The 21,504-nt window shown below is 43.8% G+C and overlaps 1 protein-coding gene across 1 annotated transcript in view; it reads right to left on the bottom strand.

Annotated features, from left to right (window-relative positions):
* Positions 1-21,504, bottom strand: part of LOC139914223 (endoprotease bli-like) — a 149,352-nt gene that overhangs the window by 36,968 nt on the left and 90,880 nt on the right. Inside the window, exon 12 of the mRNA XM_071902488.2 lies at positions 14,338-14,451. Within this exon, the coding sequence (XP_071758589.2) occupies positions 14,338-14,451 (114 nt within the window). The remainder of the gene's footprint in view (positions 1-14,337; positions 14,452-21,504) is intronic.

Raw genomic sequence — 21,504 nt, forward strand, 5'->3', positions numbered from 1 at the left:
CACACACACACACGCTCACAAACACACAGGAAACACGCTGCTTTTACCTTACGGTGACAAAATGGCACGTCTGAAAATAAATACACAGCCATAATTCCCACCTGCGCTCAAGAAGACGTGAGTTTGACTTTCTGCTGTCAATGTGTTGTGAGACTCGGGTCAGCTATAAATTGCTCCCAGGCGGTGGAGGGCCTTATAAGAGAGAGAGAGAGAGGTGCCGTAACCTTGTCAGATTGCCGGTCCTAGAAGGTGTTGTCTGTTTCTGACCTGTCTCTCCAGGGGTTGGTATGAGCGACGCCGCGGCTAGTGGCCCTGATAATCTAAGAGATAAATCATCTTTAGCCGCTCTCCAGCAGCCTGACAGACAGACAGGCCTAAGTACCTGGGAGGGTGGCAGAGGGACACTTTAAAACCTCCAGTGATCAGGAGCATCGCAGTGAAGAAAACAGTCAGCCGCCCCGAGCTCCCTCATATCCCCCCGAGTCCCTGGCTGCCATTTTGGCTGCGTCTCAAGGCGCTATTCCGGCTCTATCTCATGTCACCGTTCTGGCTGTCGTTCAATCCTCGCGTTGGCTCCCGTTCAGCCTCCATTCTGGCTCCGGTTCAAGCTCCGCACTGGCTGTGTTTCGGGGCTCCATTGTGGCTCTGTTTCAGCAAGGCCCCCCCTTCAGTTTCGGCACCCCAGGTAGCTGGCCTCCTGCCCGGCCCGCAGATCAGTGGGAGATCCGGGCTCGGGCCTTTTGTTTGGGGTGGCATTTTGCCTTTGTTTTCCCATCTCGCCTGTAATCTAAACACCCAAAACATCTCATGCTTGACAAATCGGCCCGGAGACGAGGGAGCGGCGGAAGACAAACGGCTGGAAGCAGTTCAAACCCAGGCAGGACTGATGGTGTCCGACTGGGCCTGACCTCCCAAAGGTTAAAGACACGTTCGCTTACAAAGCAATCAATTACCCAGGCCGTGTGGCCCCTTTTAACCAAGCTCCCCTCCCTCCTTCCACACAGCCAGCGTTATTGATGAGGGTCCCAGCGCACGACACACTCCAACCTGGAGTGTGTATTAGATTTCACAATTAAAATAAATCTTAAATTCCTGGTGTTTCTGCCTACCTGAACCTTTCTCCTGCCTCATATGCGCTTTCTGTCATCCCCCCCCCACCCCACCCCCCACCCCCCACCCCCGCCCTTCTCCTCCCTGCCTCTCTCTCTGCTCTGCAGGTTGTTGTAGCAGGTTTGTTCTGGTAGTTGGGCTCCGTGGGCCCCGGCAGGCCCCTCAGCTGTTCCGCTGGGTTTGTAATTACCATTTCATTAAGAATGACAGTTTCGGGGGTTGAAGCACCATTTCATCCGGGTCTCACGGGAAAGGCGCTTGCCAAATTTCCAGCGTGAGCGGCAATTATCTCTCTTCGTGTCTGCAATTCACCATTTTGTACTTAGCGGCTTGACAACGGCTAGGAACATTTTGTTGGAGTAATAATGGGTCTGGGATATTTATACTGTAGCCCACTCCAGCTTAGCTCTGTGAACAGGCTGATGTGAGACACCAGAAGAGGGAGAAACAAACTAGAAGAAACACTACAGAGGCAAACACTACTTCTTTGTGTACATACTGTAGTAGAGGTTTAATATGCTTTCAGTGTTGTGCTGTGCGAAAACTGTGTATCATGGAGCCTTGAGCTTTGTTACTGAAATCTCACTTCTTATATCTTATATGCCTGGCCTGTCCTGTCGACTCATACCCTTTTTTATTGGTACATTTTTATTTATAAGGCCATCCTGGGTCTGCTTCCTCATTATTTGTGCTCTTACATGTCTCAAAAACTTGGTGGAAATTACTGTCTGTGATCCCAGGAATGGTTTTGACTGTCTGTCCCTAAGGTCCAGACTGAATTAGGCAAAAGGGGCTTTCATGTTCTCTCCTCCCTCTTCATGGAACTCATGGAAAATGATTTAAAGCTGGAAGCTGGCCTCTCTTGGTTCCTTTCAAATGATTATGAAGGCTCAATAAGGAGCTGTCTCTACTTTATTTAGCCAAATCCAAGTGAACTTGTCCCTTGAACCTATATGAGATGGCTACTGAACTACTGTCTTTTCAGCGCTCATATTGTATCTTACATTTTGATTTTGCACTTAACCATCATAGGATTGGGTTTTGGGTTGTTGTGATGTTTCTTTATTGGCCAGGTAGCTGGCCAGCAAAAGAGACTCTTAATCACAGTGGGATTGACTTGCCTTGGTTCAATGAAGGTTAGATAATAACCTTAAATAATTAAAGTTTGTAATTCTATCATGCGGCATCACAGCTACAATGCAACACTGCAAGGGAAACTGTGTGGATCCTTCAGACTGCAGTATCCTATTACAATCCTTGTACTATATTATTACAATACTAGTTACCACCCTTGCCAAGAGACTTTCAGAAATCAATACAGACTTCACTGTGTGCTGAATCATTATGTAAGAGCAGCACAGGAAATTCAGAATCCACTTAAGCTCTAAACATCTATAATTTTCAGATGATCTGCATGACCTTCATAATCTTTGAATGCCAATATTCTTATAATTGCCTTTGAAAAAGTGTGTTTGAACTTACTAATGTACAGTATGTACGCGCACACTCATATTTACCTGCATGCCTAAGAGCGCGCGTGCTCTTGTGTTGGTGTGTGTGCGTGCTTGTAAATGTCTGTGTAAGTGTGTGTGTGTGCGTGCATCACTCCCTCTTAAATGGGAGTGAGGAAGAGTGTGAGCCTGTAAGTATTTGAGTGTGTGGGGGTGTGTGTGTGTGTATTTACTCCTCTCTCTCTAAAAAAGGAACAAAAAAAAAATGGGAGAGGGAGATGCTGTGTTGAGTTATAGTGACATGACTCACGCGCTGTCTGCTGCTGGTGACTGGTGCAGCTCTTCTAATTGCGTGTCTGCACTGAATGATGGGATACTTAATTCCTACACATTCCACACAATTGCTTTTCAAACTGGCGGAGGCCCGGGGAGGCAGAGGAGGCTTTCTCTGGCCATATGGAGAGGGAAGCAGAGCCCAGGCTCAATAAATGGGAGCTTCCCGCCTCATCCCTGAACCAGACTAGCTGCTATACTGTACTGGAGCCGCAGACAGGCACATGAAGCAGCAGGCCTAATGAAACACATTCAAAAACACCACACACACACACACACACACACACACACACACACACACACCAAGCACCAAGCACGCACACGGGGTAAGATGGACGGTTGAGTCTCTTAAACACACTCCCAGACACACAAGCAAACATACACACACACATTAGCACAGTCTCTCACTACACACAAGCTAACACACACTCACACATACACACACACTCATGCAAGGTCTCTCACATACACATAGGCAAACACACACATTCACAAACACAGATAAACACACACACTTGCGTGTAGCCTCTCAGATATACACAAGCAAACCCACACATAACTCACGCATGGTCTCGTGCATGCACACAACACACACTTGGATATATTCTCTCACATACACACAAGCGAACACACACTCACACACACACACACACACACACACACACACACGCATGCACATTCTCTCACATACTGTACAAACGAGCAAACACATACACATACACTGTATTCTCTCAAATACACACAAGCACACAGACACAAACACACGCAGCCAAAAACACACATATATTCTCACACATACACACACACACACACACACACACACACACACACAGCTCTATAACGTGTGTTGACAGTCCTGTCAGCATGGTAGCACCATCAGGCTCCCTGCTGTCCTGTGAATGGGTCACTTCTTCTTCTCCTTCATCTCTCTCTCTTTATCGCTCTGTCAGATCGCCTGTTGTCTGTTGTGTCCATAATAATAATAGTGATGTAGTGGTAAAATAGTTGCGGTGTTATACAGCTGAGGAGTTCGGCTACACTATGACCCCAACCTCCTTAATATTTATATTTCCAGTAGCTATGGGGCTGATGGGTGATCATACTCTACGATGTGGGTAAACCTCAAACACCGGCATGTACTTGCAACTGCACCACACTGCTCAGCACCCAGAAGCACAGTTCCTTTATTTGTTTAATTGTTCAGTAATACGTTTTGTAAATTAATTCCTTATTTGAAGGCAGTAACGTGTCCCAGAGTTTCCCCTACCATTAAATAGGTGAGGTGGGTCACCCAACTCACCTAAAATAATTTCATTAGTATGGCTTTTAATGGAGAGTTTTAGTGTCCCATGATGGTCTAAATGCTGCTTTAGAGTTCCTAATTTTCTCAGTTCCTCATTTTTTGATTCAAGCACTCATTGCTGTGGTGTTTCTGCACTGCACCTCCCACAGATCACCTGTCAATCAAACAGTGTGTCCAGTACTGTGACGTCTTGTTCCTTGGATTTTCTGTTGATGCAGTCTGAGTTTCTGTAGGTGGCGCTCTTTTCTTTGTCTGTTCAGCCATGGTGGCTATCGCTGCTCATGCTAACTACCCAGTTCTTCTTCTACAGTATATATTCTAAACAAACTGGAAACATTAAATGCATCGCTTCCTGTGTGGATTTTTCCCTTGAAAGACCTACCAGACACTAGAGTGTTTAGAACAGCAAACATAAAAGCTTTCATGAATTGGCTATAGGTTGAATCACTATTACTAGAGAGAAGAAAAATGGACCAATGGATCAATTTATGTATGAAAATGTTGTGGATTATTACTTTAAAGATGTTGAATATCAGCACAAAATATTAGCTATCGGCAGCCTCAATACAAAAATACTGGTATCGGTATCGGCCTTGCTTCAAAAAATGATATCGGTCAACCCCTAGTGTGAGCTACAAGAGCTGCTAGGAGCCTCGTTCATTGACGTGACCCTGGAAATTCCCTTGCCTCCCCCAGACCCCTGTACAGTCAAAATAAAGAGAGAGAGAGACATAGATATAGAGGGAGAGAGAGAGAGAAAGAGAGAGAGACTGCTAATGCATTCAGCAGCCAGCCCTCGTTCAGGCAAAGCCCTTAATGACTTTAATTGATCTTTATTAGCTCCAATTAGAGAGGGACACTGGGGGGAAAACAAGGTTGTGATTCCTGCAGACAGATCAGAGAGGAGGTGAGGGAGGTGAGAGAGGAAGAGAGAGAGAGATGGATGCAGAGAGAGAGAGAGAGAAAGAAAGAAAGACAAGGTGAGAATAAGAGACAATACAGAGAAATCGAAGAAACCAAGAAAACCTGCTTTTCCTGGTTTGTTTTAGCTGTGCAACTAAACAACGTACATTTTGGGGTCACTCATTTCTGACTTCTATTTGTATCCTTTAATCATTGATATTTCTTCCATATTCAGACGTGCATATTTTCACTTAACACACATTCGCTGGCTAGCTAGCGAGAAATATCTGACGGGGTAAAATCATTTGTCATGCGTACAGTTTTTGTCTATATTTCAAAACCCTGCTTCATGCCACTGGATCTGCTACATTAGACTCACTTCCATCGATGTAGTGGTACATAAAAAAGTGGGCAAACTATAAGTTCCAGTCGATGATTATTTTGATATTTTTTGATTATATTTTCAGAAAAGCATTCCTCCGTATTCCTTACATCATTTTGATACTACGTACTATGATGTACACTATGAATTTACATCTTGCAGATTTATGTCAGCCTAAAAAGAAAGTGGGGAAACTGAACATGGAAGAGGCCAGATTGAGGAACGTTTAATCTTTCAGCCTCTTTTTCTTTTTGGGCACAGCGTTGGTGCGGCAGTGAAGAATCAGACTGTGTGAGGTTAGCACATACCCAGCTAGCCATCAGTGCTGTTGCTGTTATGGTAACACATCCGCAGCCTTGTTACTGTGGGAGTGGAAACCTCATCCTCCACCCCAAACCCCACCCCTCCTCCTCCCACTCCATCCAGCCCACCATCCGTCCCTTCCTCTCCCCGGCGCTGTGTTTGTGTTTCTAGGGGGAGCCGGCTGACCCCTGACCCCCCGGCTAATGAGAGCGATAACGAGGATTAAAAGGGGGCGACTGGAAGGTGTCTGAGAGTGGGGTTTAAACAATTACACTGGGCTGCCAACATGCCTTTCTTCATGACTCAGGAAATTACAGTCCCCCCCCCCCCCCCCCCCCCCCCCTCCCCCCCTTACTCTTTCAGTCCGCACACAAAAGAAAGGGCTTATGGAAAATAATAAATTATCTCGGGGCCACATTAACTTGGATGTAAATCGCCGGGCAATTATGTTTTAATAGCCCTTTAAGAGAATGAGTAATTGGGGGTGACGCTGCTGGGGTTGATCAGGCTCACCCATCTCTCTCCCTCTGCGCCCACTGGAAGCGAGCTGTGGGTCTGTGTATCGGTCAGCATACAGTATGAGTGTGTGTGTACGTGTGTGCTGGCAGATTTAACCAGGTGTCACAGGTGTTTACGTAGGATTGTAATCCCTTTGCATGCGTCCTGTGGGCCCTGGCTGTAGGTCAACCTCTATCTAGGTAACTGTTATCTCTCTGAAGCCCCACTTAGGCCTCCTTCACACAGGTTGGTATACTGCAGAAACCATGTAGCTCTAATTTTCCAGGCAGTTTTCCATTCTTTTCTTTTTTTTGTTAAGGTGAGGTATTACTGGTGCAATTGCTTGGCTGATTGATTGGTCAATTTTGAGATATTAAATCACTGTAGTTTCATAAAATCTGAAAGAAATCATCAAAAACAGCTATAAACCATCAACTGCACCAAGCACAAAAATAACATTTAATGGCCTTTTCTCAAAATGACATGTTCTTTGTATTCAGATTACGGCTAGCCTATAAACCACTGTCATAATTGTATCAGAGAACTTGGATGACAATCATTATAATATTATTAGTACTGTGACGTCTTTTTCCTTAGATTTTCTGATGAAGTTTGTTTGAGTTTCTGTAGGTGGCGCTCTTTTCTTTGTCTGTTCTGTCATGGTGGCTATCACTGCTCATGCTAACTGCCCAGTTCTTCTTCTGTTTATTCCAAACAAACCGCTGTTACTGCTGATGACAACATGAAACGCATCACTTCCTGTGCGCCAGAGGATTTTTCCCAGGAAAGACCTACCTGACAAGTTGAATCACTATTGTGTTATATCAATCAACTATAGAGAGAAGCAGCTAAAAATAAACATTTATTTATATGAAAATGTTGTGGATTATTACTTTAAAGGAACAACATTGTCAGTTTTGTGTGTTTGTGTCTTGGTTATATATATGTGTATATATATGTGTGTGTGTGTGTGTGTGTGTGTGTGTGTGTGTGTGTGTGTGTCCGCATAAGAAAGAGCCAGAGCATCTGATGAGACCCCCAACCACCATCATCATCCCCACTAACACACACACAGACACACACACACACACTCACACTCCCCTTGTCTTGTCCAACAGCGTACTACAGATAACTGAAGCGCGGCAGGTGAGCGTGACCCTGGCCGGCTCCCTTCGACCTCTGACCTCTGGCCCAGACGCTGACCTGTGGATGATCGGTGTGTGTGTGTGTGTGTGTGTGTGTATGTATGTGTGTGTGTGTTTGTTTGTCCACTGTGGGGGAGTGGGGGGTGTGAAGAGAGAGGAGGCGATGGTTGGGTTGGGAGGGGGGTCAGGATCAATGTGAGGTGGGGAGAGATCACCACAGGCCAGACCCGGCAAGTCGAACACCACCAAATGAGACTGGAACAACACAACCAGCAGGGGAGGAGGAGAGAAAAAAGGACAGGAAAAAAGAGAAAGAGAAAGAGGACAGAGAGAGAGAAAAATAATGATAGAGATCTGAAGCTAGAAAGAGTCCGAGACACAACGAGGAAATAATCAAAATGCTCTGCAGGATGTCGGGCCTTACTGCAATGAACAAGCAAATGGTGGAATAAACCTATACTTATCTTCCCTTACTTTCATCTTAGGAGGAAGACAAACGGGGTAAGAAATTGATCAGATGAGCATCTGTTAGGCTTGGCAACAGTCACAAGTCTACAGAGACAGTTTTTAAACCCCATTTTTCAATCTCATCTCCATTACTGTCAACACCGTACAGGCACTTAAAGGAATCTTCCACAGTAAAAGAAGAAAAGAAAAAAAAAGAGCTGTATATGCAAATGCAAGCTACTGCATTTCAGTACTTAACCCCCTTTGTGTTTCGTTTTAGATAAAGGTTCTCTCATTCCTGCAGTTAAGCGCTTGACACTGACATCAATTTGTGCAAACATTGAGTTCTCGTAAGTGTAATGGAGCAAGAGAGTAAAAAGTTTTGCCTTTGATGCTACCTCTTGTCGTTTAAAAATTTAAAGGCTATCTCTATATCTCAGCAACAGTATGCTTAATACAATGTGGTTCGACCAATATGGGTTTTTGATGGTCGATACCAAGATACCGATACCAGATATTTTTAGACTGAAGTCGCCGATAGCTGATATTTTGTGTCGATATTCAGTATCTTTAAATTTGACCATTTTCATGCCAGAAAATTCGGTGTTCCCCCCCAGAATTTTGTTCTTGTGCAGAATGAAAAACTGTATTTAGATCATAGGGCATTAATAAAACTCTCCATTGAAACCCTTACTAATTTAAAGGATAAGGCTGGTGTTTTTTAATGCATTGCTTACCATCAACAAATCCTATGAAAATAACAAAATCAGCAATGATGGTAGCCGGTGCCCAATGAAGCCATGTCCCAGCAGCCATAGAACTCCATTGTATTAAAAAAAATGGTTAAAAACACGTGAAAGAGCCATGCCGTTGCTCTGGGCAGCATATTTCATCATCACGATGCACCGGGCCAGCCGACTTTTTCCTCAAACAACTTAATAAGCCGGCTGTAAACACTTTGCGATCTCAGGAAAGTAGTTCCGTAGCACTGAAAATAGTCCCCGGCGTAATGAAGAATTTGTTCCCATTTGAATTTGATTTGGTAATAACTACAACAGTCTGACTTTTCGTGGTAACAGTTAGCGATTTTTAAAATTGAAACTATGTCTTTGTGAGCTGTATTTAAAGGTTTTTAGCTTACAATTGGAGCCAATGACTTCCGGGTTGATGGCTAAAAACGATATGTGGGAAGTCAGAAAGTAACGGGAGTAGAGCAAACGCATTGTTGATTTTGTTATTTTCATAGGATTTGTTGACGGTAAGCAATGCATTAAAAAACACCAGCGTTATCCTTTAAGTCTTTTAGGTGCGTTAACACTTCTTTAGTTTGAAGTACTGTACCCCACCTATTCAATGTTATTGGAAATTTACAAAAAAAACATTATTGAATGAATGAATGAAATGTGCAAAAAAATGAAATGTGCAAACAAATACAGTACAATTTCATTGGAGGTTCTATGTTTTATGTAGTTGTGGTCATGAAGGAACCTCCATCACATGGAAGTGGACGACACAACTGGCTGATATCCAACATAATAAAAGGCCAAAAGCAGCCTAATATATCATCAAGCTGATTTGGCCTAACCTTGATACAAACACACAAAGCCCTGGCATCTGTGAAAACTGAATTGCATGAATTGTGTGTATCCTACACTGGAACACCTTGTGGTGTGTGTGTGTGTGTGTATCTTTGTCTAAATGCAAGTGTGTATCTGTGTATCCCAATTTCTCTACCTCCCGTCCCCTCAGTGTTTCTGGCTGAGCCTCTTTTATTCCCCCCTGAGCTGCTCTGTCACCCATGTCGCCAGGGGACAAGGAGAACGTGGCGTTTTCCCCCGGATCAAAAATTTACGAGCAATTAAAAGTCGGCCGACGCCCGGCATCCATCAGCCCTGCGTGCTGCTGCCAGGCTGGGTGAGGGGGACTCGCCGTAAACCACACGCTATATACTTTTATATCTGTTTTCCCTCCAAAGAGGGAAGGTTATGGCAAAATTATGTTTTACGGTCCCCAGTTTCTACCGCGATGTAGACATCTTTCACGAAACGGGCTCGTTGGAGGTCAGAGCCTCCGGAAGAGAGACAGAGAAATGTCTGTGTGTGTGTGTGTGTGTGTGCATGTAAATGTGTGTTTCTGTTTATGTTTGTGCCTTGATCTTTGTGTATTTTAGAGTTAGGCGTGACTGAGGGCTTTAACACAACGAGTGCAACATATCTGTCTGTTCCTAAGGCCTATCAGTTACTGTGGGAAGAGTGACCTAATTACCCTGCTGTTTATTAGTGCAGAGCTCTGATTTATCTCCCTATGCTGATGTAATTTCACCACTGTGTGTTCCTCCTCAATAATGGCAGCAAGACGCATTCATATAAACATACTGTAAACGCACACAGTTGCATCTGAATATGCACACACACACCCTCGTGCACAATGATCCATTGCGACACACCTAATACACAAAAAGGCACGCGAACCCTCATACATCAACACAGTCACTCTTTCACTTTTTCTGGCTGCTCGCGACAGGCCCAGACTCATTTGCATCCTTAATTGTGTTGTAATGTACTTTTAATTTGAAAATGGAGGCAATTAATTATTTTGATATGGAACAAAATGCCGCAAATGTAAACATTCTAATAGTTCTCCGTGAACACAGCATCATTTTTCAAAAGAGGGATTGAATCTTATCTCATTTTTTAACACCATAGCAGATTTTTTTTTTTTAAAGATACCGTTTCACCACTCATGCATTCTCCTTGATATTCACTTTGTCTTTGCAGAGAGGGCAGCGTTTCTTTGATCTATTTCTCTGCTGTTATTTTCCATCTAAATCTTCCACAGGATAATTACTGTAGTTTCACCTATGCTATCAGAAGAGATTAAATGAAATTAAGCCTGTTTGGACGTTCTGCTTCGTCTCTGCGCGCCATCCCTCCGGTGCAAGCCGCTAACACCAGACTCTCTACTTTCTATTTCTGGGTCAGAGAGGCTTCAAGTGGAGATGTGAATCAGAGATTAATTTTTTTTCTCCGCCGACCGCGTGATCAATAGGTGTCAGTGTTCAAAGGATGCCGAGCAAGCCGGAGGAGAAGTGAGGAGAGGAGAGGAGAGGAGAGGAGAGAAGAGAAGAGAAGAGAAGAGAAGAGAAGAGAAGAGAAGAGAAGAGAAGAGAAGAGAGGAGAGGAGAGGAGAGGAGAGGAGAGGCTGATCCATTTGTATGGGCCCTGGAAAAACTGACAGTTTCACTCCCTCAGCCTGATAAACTCACCACAGAGAGGAACAGGATGGATGCGTGTTATTTTTTTCCCTCTTTTTCGCCCATCTCCATCACCTTTTCTCCCCCTCTCTCTCTCTCTCTCTCTCACACACACATTTGCTGTCTTCTTATATCTTTATACCCTCCCAACCACCACCACCCAGACCCTATCTCTTCCACTCCCTCTCTCTCTCTCTCTCTCTTCTGATTCTCCCGAGGGTGCAGGGAGCTCGCTGACATCACAGCCGGCCTGGCAACAGCCTATAAATTATGAGTGACAAGTCTTTGGACCAATAAAAGCACCGCCATATTTCATGCACAGTAAATCTGATTGCAGATTGCTCTGGCGTGTGGCGGCTGACATGTTTATTGTCGCCATGGCGGTGGGAGCTGTGTGTGTATGTGTGTGTGTGTGTGTGTGTGTGGGGGGGGGGGTCGCTCCCCAACACCAGCGTTTCTAAAGCTCCCAGTCTATATGGAGGTCAAACAGATGGGAACTCTGGGATGCGGGCGACCCCATCCACCCACCCAACCCCCCCCCCCCCCAATCCCCAAACACACACACATACACACACATCAATCTGACACCCCCCAACCCAGCATCTCCAAGGCAGCTATTTTTCCCTCAGCTTCTACAAAGCCATGCAGTTGCTCCTTTCACTGCAACCATCTGTCCCCAATCCGCACATGTTCCCTATGAAACTTTTAAAGTGGTTTATTTTGTCTCCATGTTTGGTGCTCAGCGCTCATTGCTGTGGTGTTTCTGCACTGCACTTCCCAGAGATCACCTGTCAATCACTGTCATGTCTTGTTCCTTGGATTTTCTGAGTCTGTTTGAGTTTCTGTAGATATTTCGCTATAGTTCGATTTTAATTTGTCTGTTCCGCCATGGTGGCTATCGCTGCTCATGCTAACTACCCAGTTCTTCCTCTATATATTCTAAACAAACTGGAAACATTAAACGCATCACATCCTGTGAGCCAGAGGAGACCCACCTGACCTCTGTGTTCAGAACAGCAAATGTAAAAGCTTTCATGAACTGGCTGTAGGTTGAATCACTATTGTGTTCCATCAAGCGGCTATAGAGTGTATAGAAAAACAGGTTTATTTATCTGAAAATATCCCATATTATTCCTTTAAGAGCGCCTCATAAAATATACCACAAGCTACTCAATAACAGACAGCACTCATACTCAGACATACACCTACACTAGAACCACAGCCTTGACTCTTTGTCTCTGTTGAGACTCCAACACAGACTGAGAGAGGCACAGTCATATTCTTTAGATGTCAAACTGTAACAACTAAAGTGGATTCCCCTCTCCTCTCCTCTCCTCCCTCCCTTCCTCCTTTTCTACCTTCTTCCCTTCTCCCTCCCTTACCATCGCTAACCTCACATAACCTACGCATTCGGCGTTATCTTCAATTTTCTTGAACACGGATCCTCTCATTAGAGATATCATATCTAATCTTTAATGTATTGTAACAACCTCATTGAGGGTAAGTGACCCTGTGCTCATTGCGCTGTCTAGTCCGTCCGTCCTCGCCCATGCAATAAACCATTCTTCATAATTAGTGTGGCCGCTGCAGTATGATCAGGGCATTACAAGTCCTCTGCCACAGCCCCTAAATGGACAGATTTCAACAGAAGCCCGCTGGTGTGATCGGCATCGTTATATTTTAATTAATCCATTCTTCTCACAGCAACACAGTAATTACAATCTATTTTATGACACGGCATACTGCGAAAGAGGGAATGGAAGAGGGAAACAGGAAAGCAAGTGAGAGGGAATAAGAGACAGAAAAGGGAAAAGAAGGGGAGGGGAAGGTCGGGAGAAAAAAGGGGTTGAGAAGTGCATGTGCTGTAGAAAGAGAGGTGAGGACAACGAGTTACAGCCAGGATGAGGGAAGGGAGACACAGAGAGAGAGAGAGAGAGAGAGAGAGAGAGAGAGGGAGAGAGAGCAGAGGAAAAGCATCACAAACGCTATGACTGATTACAGCTATGTCATCGCCCGGCTGACATTGTAAAAGCGTTGTAAAAGCGTTGTAAAAGCGTTTATACGATGTCTGGAGGAGAACAGGACTTGAAACATCTCTCTCTCTCTCTCTCTCTCTCTCTCTCTCTCTCTCTCTCTCTCTCTCTCTCTCTCAGATTCACACTTCATACATTAAGAGGGAGAGTGAGAAGCTCCATTTCCTCCAGTCCTGCTCTGTATAAATCAGGACAGGTATGGATACTCAGACATGCCGGGGGTGTGATAATAACATTAAAGGATTACAATGACACTCCTCCCCGGACAAGATCACTTGTCTCAACTGTCATAAAACAGATTGCTGCTCTTTGCGGTTGAAGCGGTTTATGCGAGGAGAGTGTGTGGGTGTGTGCACGTACTGTGTGTGCACGAGGCAACTAGTGAACAAGGGAAAGATGACTTTGACCATGTCATCCACTGCAGATTACTGTTTACTTGTGTAAACTTGTCCTAAGTAACATAATCCATCTGATTGCTCCAGTTTACTGTTACTTTTAGATTACTGTGCCTTCAAAATATGAATGTAAACAAGCAATTTATTCTGTTTTAACGGTTTTCTGTAGCAGTGGAAAGTGAGGAGCAGGGACCTCCAGGAGTCCTTCAGGAGGTTCAAAAGGTCCTTCAGGAGGTTCCAGTTAGAGGCTATGACTAATGTAATCGCTCTCACCATTATTATCTCTCCCACCTACAGAGTAGACAGCTATACAATTCAATACTAAATCAACAACAACAATCTTCCCACATGGGGACAAAATCATTGGAGGTCTGTGATATGAAAACATTTAAGAAAACATTTTCGGTCTACATCCATGCAAAAAAAAACAACAAGTAATACATACAACATAATTAGTATATTTGGTGCAGTATGATTAAAATGTTTGTATAGCATTAGCATTATAATTATTATTAACTGCAAGGTTGTCTGAATTGCTAAGTTAGTTTTTCCTTTAACCATTTTTCAAGCTTCTCAACAAGCTATTTTTCAAAACTGTCTGCAAGGCAATCTGATTTCTGTGTTTTTTATAGTAAAATCAACAGTTTATAGTTACCAACACTTTATAATCAGAGTACTATAATCCAATAAAATGTAATCCATGTATCTATATGTTATTGGGGGTGTGTACGGTGAACCGTTGTACCTTGATGGCCCATAATGCACCATTGTATTAGAGTACCTGTGGTGAACATGGTATCCTGCTGCGTTGATGCTCCACCCAGGCTCATTGGGGTCAGGGATCTTGGCCGTCTTGGCGATCAGATGCTGAACATCCCTCCACGTCAGCTCAGGACTGAGGCGAGAGACATAAAACAGAATATCATCAAACGCATCCTTCCTCGGCCCGTGTTCTACACCGACTCAAACCACCGAGGAACCACTTCAACTCTGGATGCTACTCTGAAAAGAAACCTGCAGGGAGCTGAACATGTGCTCTAGTCTAGTGCAGGAGGAGGCTGGAAGACTGTTTTTATGGGGCTTACAGCACATTTTGTCAGGCATGCATGTAAGGCAAACACTAATGCTGAGGTTCATTGATGTATAAATTGAGCCTGTGCCACCATGACACACTGCCATACCTTTTACTGTAGGTCCTCTAGACATAAAAGAATCTGTTTAAGTCAAGCTTAGAGTTTTAATAATGGTGTCGCTGAAAAACTGTGAATCCAACAAAGAATATTTGAGACTTTAACAAAAGAGCCTAGAGAGTCGAATGTAGAAAAAGTCTTCTTTTTAATCCCAGGCAGGGGAATTCTAATAGAGCGGACTCAAGTGTCATGTCAAGCAATATACTAATGGAATCCAATTAAGACCTTTAAACTGCGCAGAGAGCTGGAGGATATTAGCTCAGTTTTCTATAACAAAAGACCAAAGGGTCGTCAACGAGGGCTTTTTCAGGATATAAAAAGCATAAAGGAAATTGGGTTTTTCTCCTTTATCCACTCATTATTGCTCGCTAAGAAAATGACTTGAATGCAGTATATGAAAACGGCTTGGCCACCCATTCTGAACATCTTTTTCCCTCTCTGAGTAGAAATGCCTCTACTCTCTGCCTCAACAACTGTCTATGGACTGTCGTTTCTCCTTCATAGAAGTACAACACAGGTAATTAAAGGTGTACAATACAGTTGTGACTAATCTCTCTCACCATTAAAGACGTGCTTCTCTTTGTACTAACTGCTACTTATATCAGTGGGCCTATATCATGTATGTCTATGGGGCTTGCCTTTCAAGGCAGCGGTGCAATTATCTTTACATGTTTAATATGAATATTTGGGCTGAGGCTAAGGTTCAACCTCATGTTAAGGCGTATCTGCAGAGCCTTGCTGTATGACAAACCCCTGCACAAAGACGTGAGTAGAAACCCTTGAAAAAAATCACAAGTAGCCTCTTCATTATTGTGCCGCTCGATGTTAGACATCTCAGGAAATATCAGGCACAGATATAAACAGATTCATTCCATTCACGTATTGGAAAAACGAGGCAGAACAAAAGCGAGGAGAGGAGCTTTCATTAGCAGCATAAAACAAAACCCTGGCAAGCAGCGAAGGCAGGCAGCTAAAACAACATGATAGGAATAATACCAGTAACACTAATAATAGATGGATAGAATGAAACAAAAAGAGAACGCACAAACAATTATTTTAAGCTTTGATTTCAAAGGGATTGGAGTGTGTGTGTGTGTGTGTGTGTGTGTTGGAGGGAGGCTAGGCTTTGTACTTTTGAACTGTTGCTGCTCACTGCATGTGTCTGAGTGTGTATATGTGTGTGTGTGTGTGTGCGTGCGTTCTGTATTACATATTAGCAGCGGCAGTGTGATTGTGTTGTGTGCACACCCCCACCTCCATCATCACCACCACCACCATCACCCCTCTGGTGGAATCAGAGAAAGCCCCGCGGCCCCGGCTGGTTTGCATAAAGCAAACAAAATTAAATTTGCTTTGCTAAATCAAAGCTTGTATGGTATTCCAAGCCGCTCTCTCTGGGACAAATTACTTCAAACGGCCTCCTTTGTATCATAACAGAATAAAAAAAAAATCAGCCCAATCAGCGGCTCTCCAAAACCCTCGACTCGGGAATTAATTATTGAACCGAGGGCTTTTCTCTCTCCTAGCAGTCCGCGACACAGATCTATTTATTTTGGAAAAGTCGTTTTGCTCTTAAAAACACACTGCTGGCTGGGAACCCAGTTTGCTGCTATCTCTTCCTCCCAATGTTTTGACTCCTCTTCGCTGAACAGCCCCCTAAAGGGATGTGTGAACAGGTTTAGGCCACGGAAAGTCTGAGAAACCCTGAGACAAGCGTCTACCGTAGTCCTGGCTGAACACAACAATTGCTCACGTTGTACTGGACTTAAGATGAACCCCACTGTTAATATGAGGTTTCTACCACAGAAAGAGGGAGTTTTTTTTTCTCTACGCACTAGCTGTTTGTGTCAATGCTTTTGCTGGGGTTTGTGTTTTCTGTTCTTGTTGTCTTTGGTTTGGCTACATAAAAGCACAGCCCCATTTCTGTTGAACATGCAACACAGAGATGGATCACTATGGCTAGTGATTTTCAGACAATTCCTCATCAGTAGAAAGAATTTGGGATGTGGAGCAAATATGAGTTCAGTACAGTCCCAAATCGTTAAAGGAGAATACCTCGGTCACTTATAGTTACAGCCCATTTACTTCTGTCTATGTCTAATTTCTACATTTCCCATCATTTTTCAATGCATGCCGTATGAAATTAGACCCTTTTAACATTTACTTGTTTTTTGCTGTTTTCAATATACAAACTTGTATGTGTCAAACCTAGGTTGAAATTAACAAAGATGCCATAAAAAAAAAGACATGGATGTGACAATAAAGTTTGTAAGGTGACATGTTTGTGAGGGATTATTTTCTGGTGGAGGCTTCCATTTCTTCCTGTGGGTGTCAGGTGATTGACAGGAAGCAGAGTGTAACAACGATAAAACAGAAACTTTCATGTTTAAGTTGTTCTTCGTACTGTACAAGAATGAATGGCAGCAAATGGCTTCTTCTGAAGGGAGGAAAACGAGCGCTGATATCTCCAGCTATGCTGACTGTGTGCAGACACCGGTCGGTTGGCACAAACTTAAAAAAAACAAAAAACAGGTTCTGTCCTTGGGATGCAACGGCCTCCACATAAACATGACCGGGCTGCAGCTGAGGGAGGCTGCAGGGACAGAGAGCAACAATATATCTGCCTCCTCCAGACCCTTACAGCCCTCAGACCCTCGCCAAGCCTCACAAACCAGCCCAGCAGCCGTCACAGTGAGCACACAACTGTTTACAAATCCCCAGTTAATAGGATCAGGCCTCATTGACTGGGCCGCTCCGATGTGTCTGATGTAATCTATTAGCTGTATGATAGTCAGTGTCTCAGTCCAATCGATAACCCTGGGCCTCCATATTGCTCCACTGTGGACTGTTACTCCTCTTTAGTGCTGCTTAGAATGCAGGCTTAGCGGCTATAACGTGTGTGTGTGTGTGTGTGTGTGTGTACGTGTGTACGTGTGTGTGTGTGCATGTCTGTGGGGTTTGTGTCTATCTACTTGTCCTTGTGTGAGAGGCAGATGAATATGTGTGAGTTTCTGAGGTTTTTTAGTGCTGGTGTGTGAGTGTGTGTGTGTGTGTGTGTGTGCGTGTGTATGTCAAGGTGTGCGTTCTAGCATGTGAAGCACTTTGTGAGCATGTGTACAAGCTAGTGTATTATGTGTTTCTCTACAGTATATATATGAGCACTGCTAACCCATATAACTTATATAGCTGACACTGAGGCAGATGTTATTTCTGTAACGCTGCATGTGTGAATGCATCTGGGGATTGCGTGCATGTGTGTGTCGGGGTGTGTCGACTGTCTGTTGCGTAATTATGTTGATATTTGTAACATCCGTGCGCCTATACACGGGTGTATTATTGTATAATGGTATGTATGTGTGTATTAATGCGGCTATACAGTAGACGGCGGGCTTGGAAGTGCACATTGGTGCATGTGTGTGTATGTGCTGTGTTTGTGCGTGTCGGAGTGTGTCTGTAGCTGGTGTAACTGGGTTTCCAATTAAGTTGAACCACAGGCCGGATCAATGCTAGTCCTCTGTGTGCAGGAATGAGCAGCCCTGGGCCCTCGGAGCATGCCCACGAATAATTTATCACTCACACTGGGCCTGGGCAGAGAGGAGGAGGAGGAGGAGGAGGAGGACGAAGACGAGGAGGAGGAGGAGGAGGAGGAGGACGAAGACGAGAAGGAGGAGGAGGAGGAGGAGAGGGAGCGCAAGGACAAAGAGTCCAGCCCAGGGGAAAGAGAGAGCGAGAGAGAGAGAGAGAGAGAGAGATGAGCAATTGAGGGGACAGAAAGATGGAGGGGTGAAGAAAGAGAGAGGGATCAGGACCCGCAGGAGAACACTGTCAACTCCGAATCATTTAGAAACACCAAGCTCAAGATAAATCCTCATAAACAATAATCACAAATGACATTCTCTAGGGAGGAAAAACCACATAATTCTTTCCATATATCGCATGTAATTTGTGTACACACGTCTTGTAAATGGCGTTACAAATGAAGAAAGGAAAAGGTGGGAAAACGCATAGTAGGGATGAAGCGATGTATCAATTTGCCGATATTTGCCTTTTATTAAAAATCAGATATGGTTCAGTCAGTGTCATCCACCTCTGATATGATGAATGTGATGTAGTTTGTTTGATTACATATTTATTGAATAAAATAGATCAATGCTACACTGGTTTTCTATGGGAAGGCCTAAACCTGAATGGATTCTAATAAGACATTTTGATCAGATTCCACATTTTTTGGCTTGAAAAAGGTTTTTAAATTTTAAAGATATTGAATAGCAGCCCAACATACTGGCTATCAGCAGCTTCAGTGCAAAAACATCAGAATTGGTATCAGCTTTCAAAATCCCATATTGGTCAATCCCTACTGTATATAGTTGTACCCAGAGAGATTGAAGCAGTAGTCATCGTACATTCATTCTGATGGTTATTTTAAAGCTCAGGATATCCAGATTTCCCTTTTGTGAACTATGGCTGAGGGAAATATCAGCGTGATAAAAGTCAGGCTTGTTAGTCAGCAGGGTGTAATGTGTTGGTACGCGACATCCAGCAGAGCAAACCCCACTGTCTCATCTCACACTGCACATCTTCTGCTTGGACACTTCGCATTAAGATCTGGTGCTGAGGCCCATCGCAGCTTATTGGAACGGCAGAGAGACTAACACACACATGTTGATGTTGACGCATTTACAGAGAAGCATAGATCCACCTACACATATAGTATGTACGGACGTGCACACGTGCGCGCACACACACACACACGCACATACACACATGCACGGACATTTAGTTCTTACAGACAAGAGCAGACACACCACATGCATATACAAATATTCACACAGGAAGACAGATCGCCCACTGCCTCACACAAACACACACACACACATACACAGACTTGTACACACACATATACACACACAAACATTCATACAGAAACACAGAACACCCACTGGTTCACAACCATGCACACACACACACATACACACACATATACTGACATGCACACACACACACACACACACACACACACACATATATAGACACATACAAGTTTGATTGCACAAACATTCTTGCAGGAACAAACCGCCCACTGTCTCACAATCACACACGCTCACACACGCAGACATATACAGACAGACAGACTTATACACACATGCATATACATGCACAAACATTTGAACAGAAATACAGAACACCCACTGGTTCATAACCACACACACACACACAAACACACACAGATACTCACATGCACGGACACACGCAAACACACACACACACGCATGCAGACATACATACACACACATATAGGTGCACAAACAGTCATAAACAGCTATACACACACATGCACATGTATATGCAGAAGGAGTCACACACACACACACACACACACACAGTGTCCCCACCCTATGGAGAGCCAGTGTTCCCTCCATCTCCGTCCTCAGTTTGTCTCTATTAATCTCATAGTAGCGAGGCGTGGACTGGTAGACTCTCCACATCGCTCTGTAATCTTCTCTTAATGTGCTGCACTCTAAGCCTAAGTGAAGCCATTTGGAGTGACTGTGAGCAGACTGAGATTCCTCCTATGTTATCTGAACAAGTGTTACTAATGGCTTTATCAATTAGGCCCAGTCCAATAACTGCAAGCCTGTGATCTCCTTTAAATACACTCCACCAGCGCAGCACTGATTTCTGTAGTTAATGAGTGTGTGTGTGTGTATGTGTGTGTGTGTGTGTGTGTGTATGTGTATGTCTATGATTGGTTTTGCGTGTATATATGTGTATGTATAAAACACAAATATATAACTCCTTGTTCACGTTCCGTGTACAGTGCATTTGTGTGACTGCATGTGCACCTCTGTGTGTATGTGTGTGTGTGTGTGTGTGTGTGACTGCTTGTGAACATACAGTATGTGTGTGCGTGTGCGCTTACATGCTTTTTTGTGTGTATGTGTGTGTATGAGTGCTTCTGCACTTCTATGTGTGTGTATAAGTGTGACTTCTTGTGCACATACAGTACAGTATACTATATATATATATATATATATATACATATATGTGTGTGTGTGTGTGTGTGTGTGTGTATGTGTGTGTGTGTTTATTGTTTATTGTGGATCCCCATTAGTTGACGCACAAGCGACAGACTAGTCTTCCTGGGGTCCATTTTAAAATATCAATACAAAACAGGGTTAGTTGTTAAAGTTAAACATGTATATAGAATTAGAATTACCAATTACAACAAGACAACTGTTAGTACCATAATTACAACAAACTTATTAGGACATACAGAGTACTTCAAACTGCGAGAGACAATACACTGAAATCACATAACATAGAATACAATACAAAACTTGAACACTAAAAGCCCAGTACACAAATTTTAAAATGAACAGTGGCAGGAGTTTGGATAACTGAATAGTAGTGTAATGGTAATGGTGTGTGTGTGTGTGTGTCAAACGGAGGTCATACATGGCAGCAGCCTCCAATGTGTTTCAGATGACACACATTAGCACACAGGATTGCCCTCGTTGCTGGTGTGTGTGTGTGTGTGTGTGTGTGTGTGTGTGTGGCAGAGTGTTTGAGTTAAGACCAATTAGAGGGAGTGGATTCAGTTTCCCACATACCCTCCCCACTGAGATCACCGGCTGATTACTCCTTAACTCCCCACAGAGAACGCTATATACACTATACAGCTCATTCAGTCAATGGATATGGGCAGGGAGAGAGAGAGAGAGAGAGAGGGAGAAAGGAGAAATAAGGGAGGAATATGA

This window comes from Centroberyx gerrardi, chromosome 12 (assembly GCF_048128805.1).
Source record: "Centroberyx gerrardi isolate f3 chromosome 12, fCenGer3.hap1.cur.20231027, whole genome shotgun sequence".
Taxonomy (NCBI): domain Eukaryota; kingdom Metazoa; phylum Chordata; class Actinopteri; order Beryciformes; family Berycidae; genus Centroberyx; species Centroberyx gerrardi.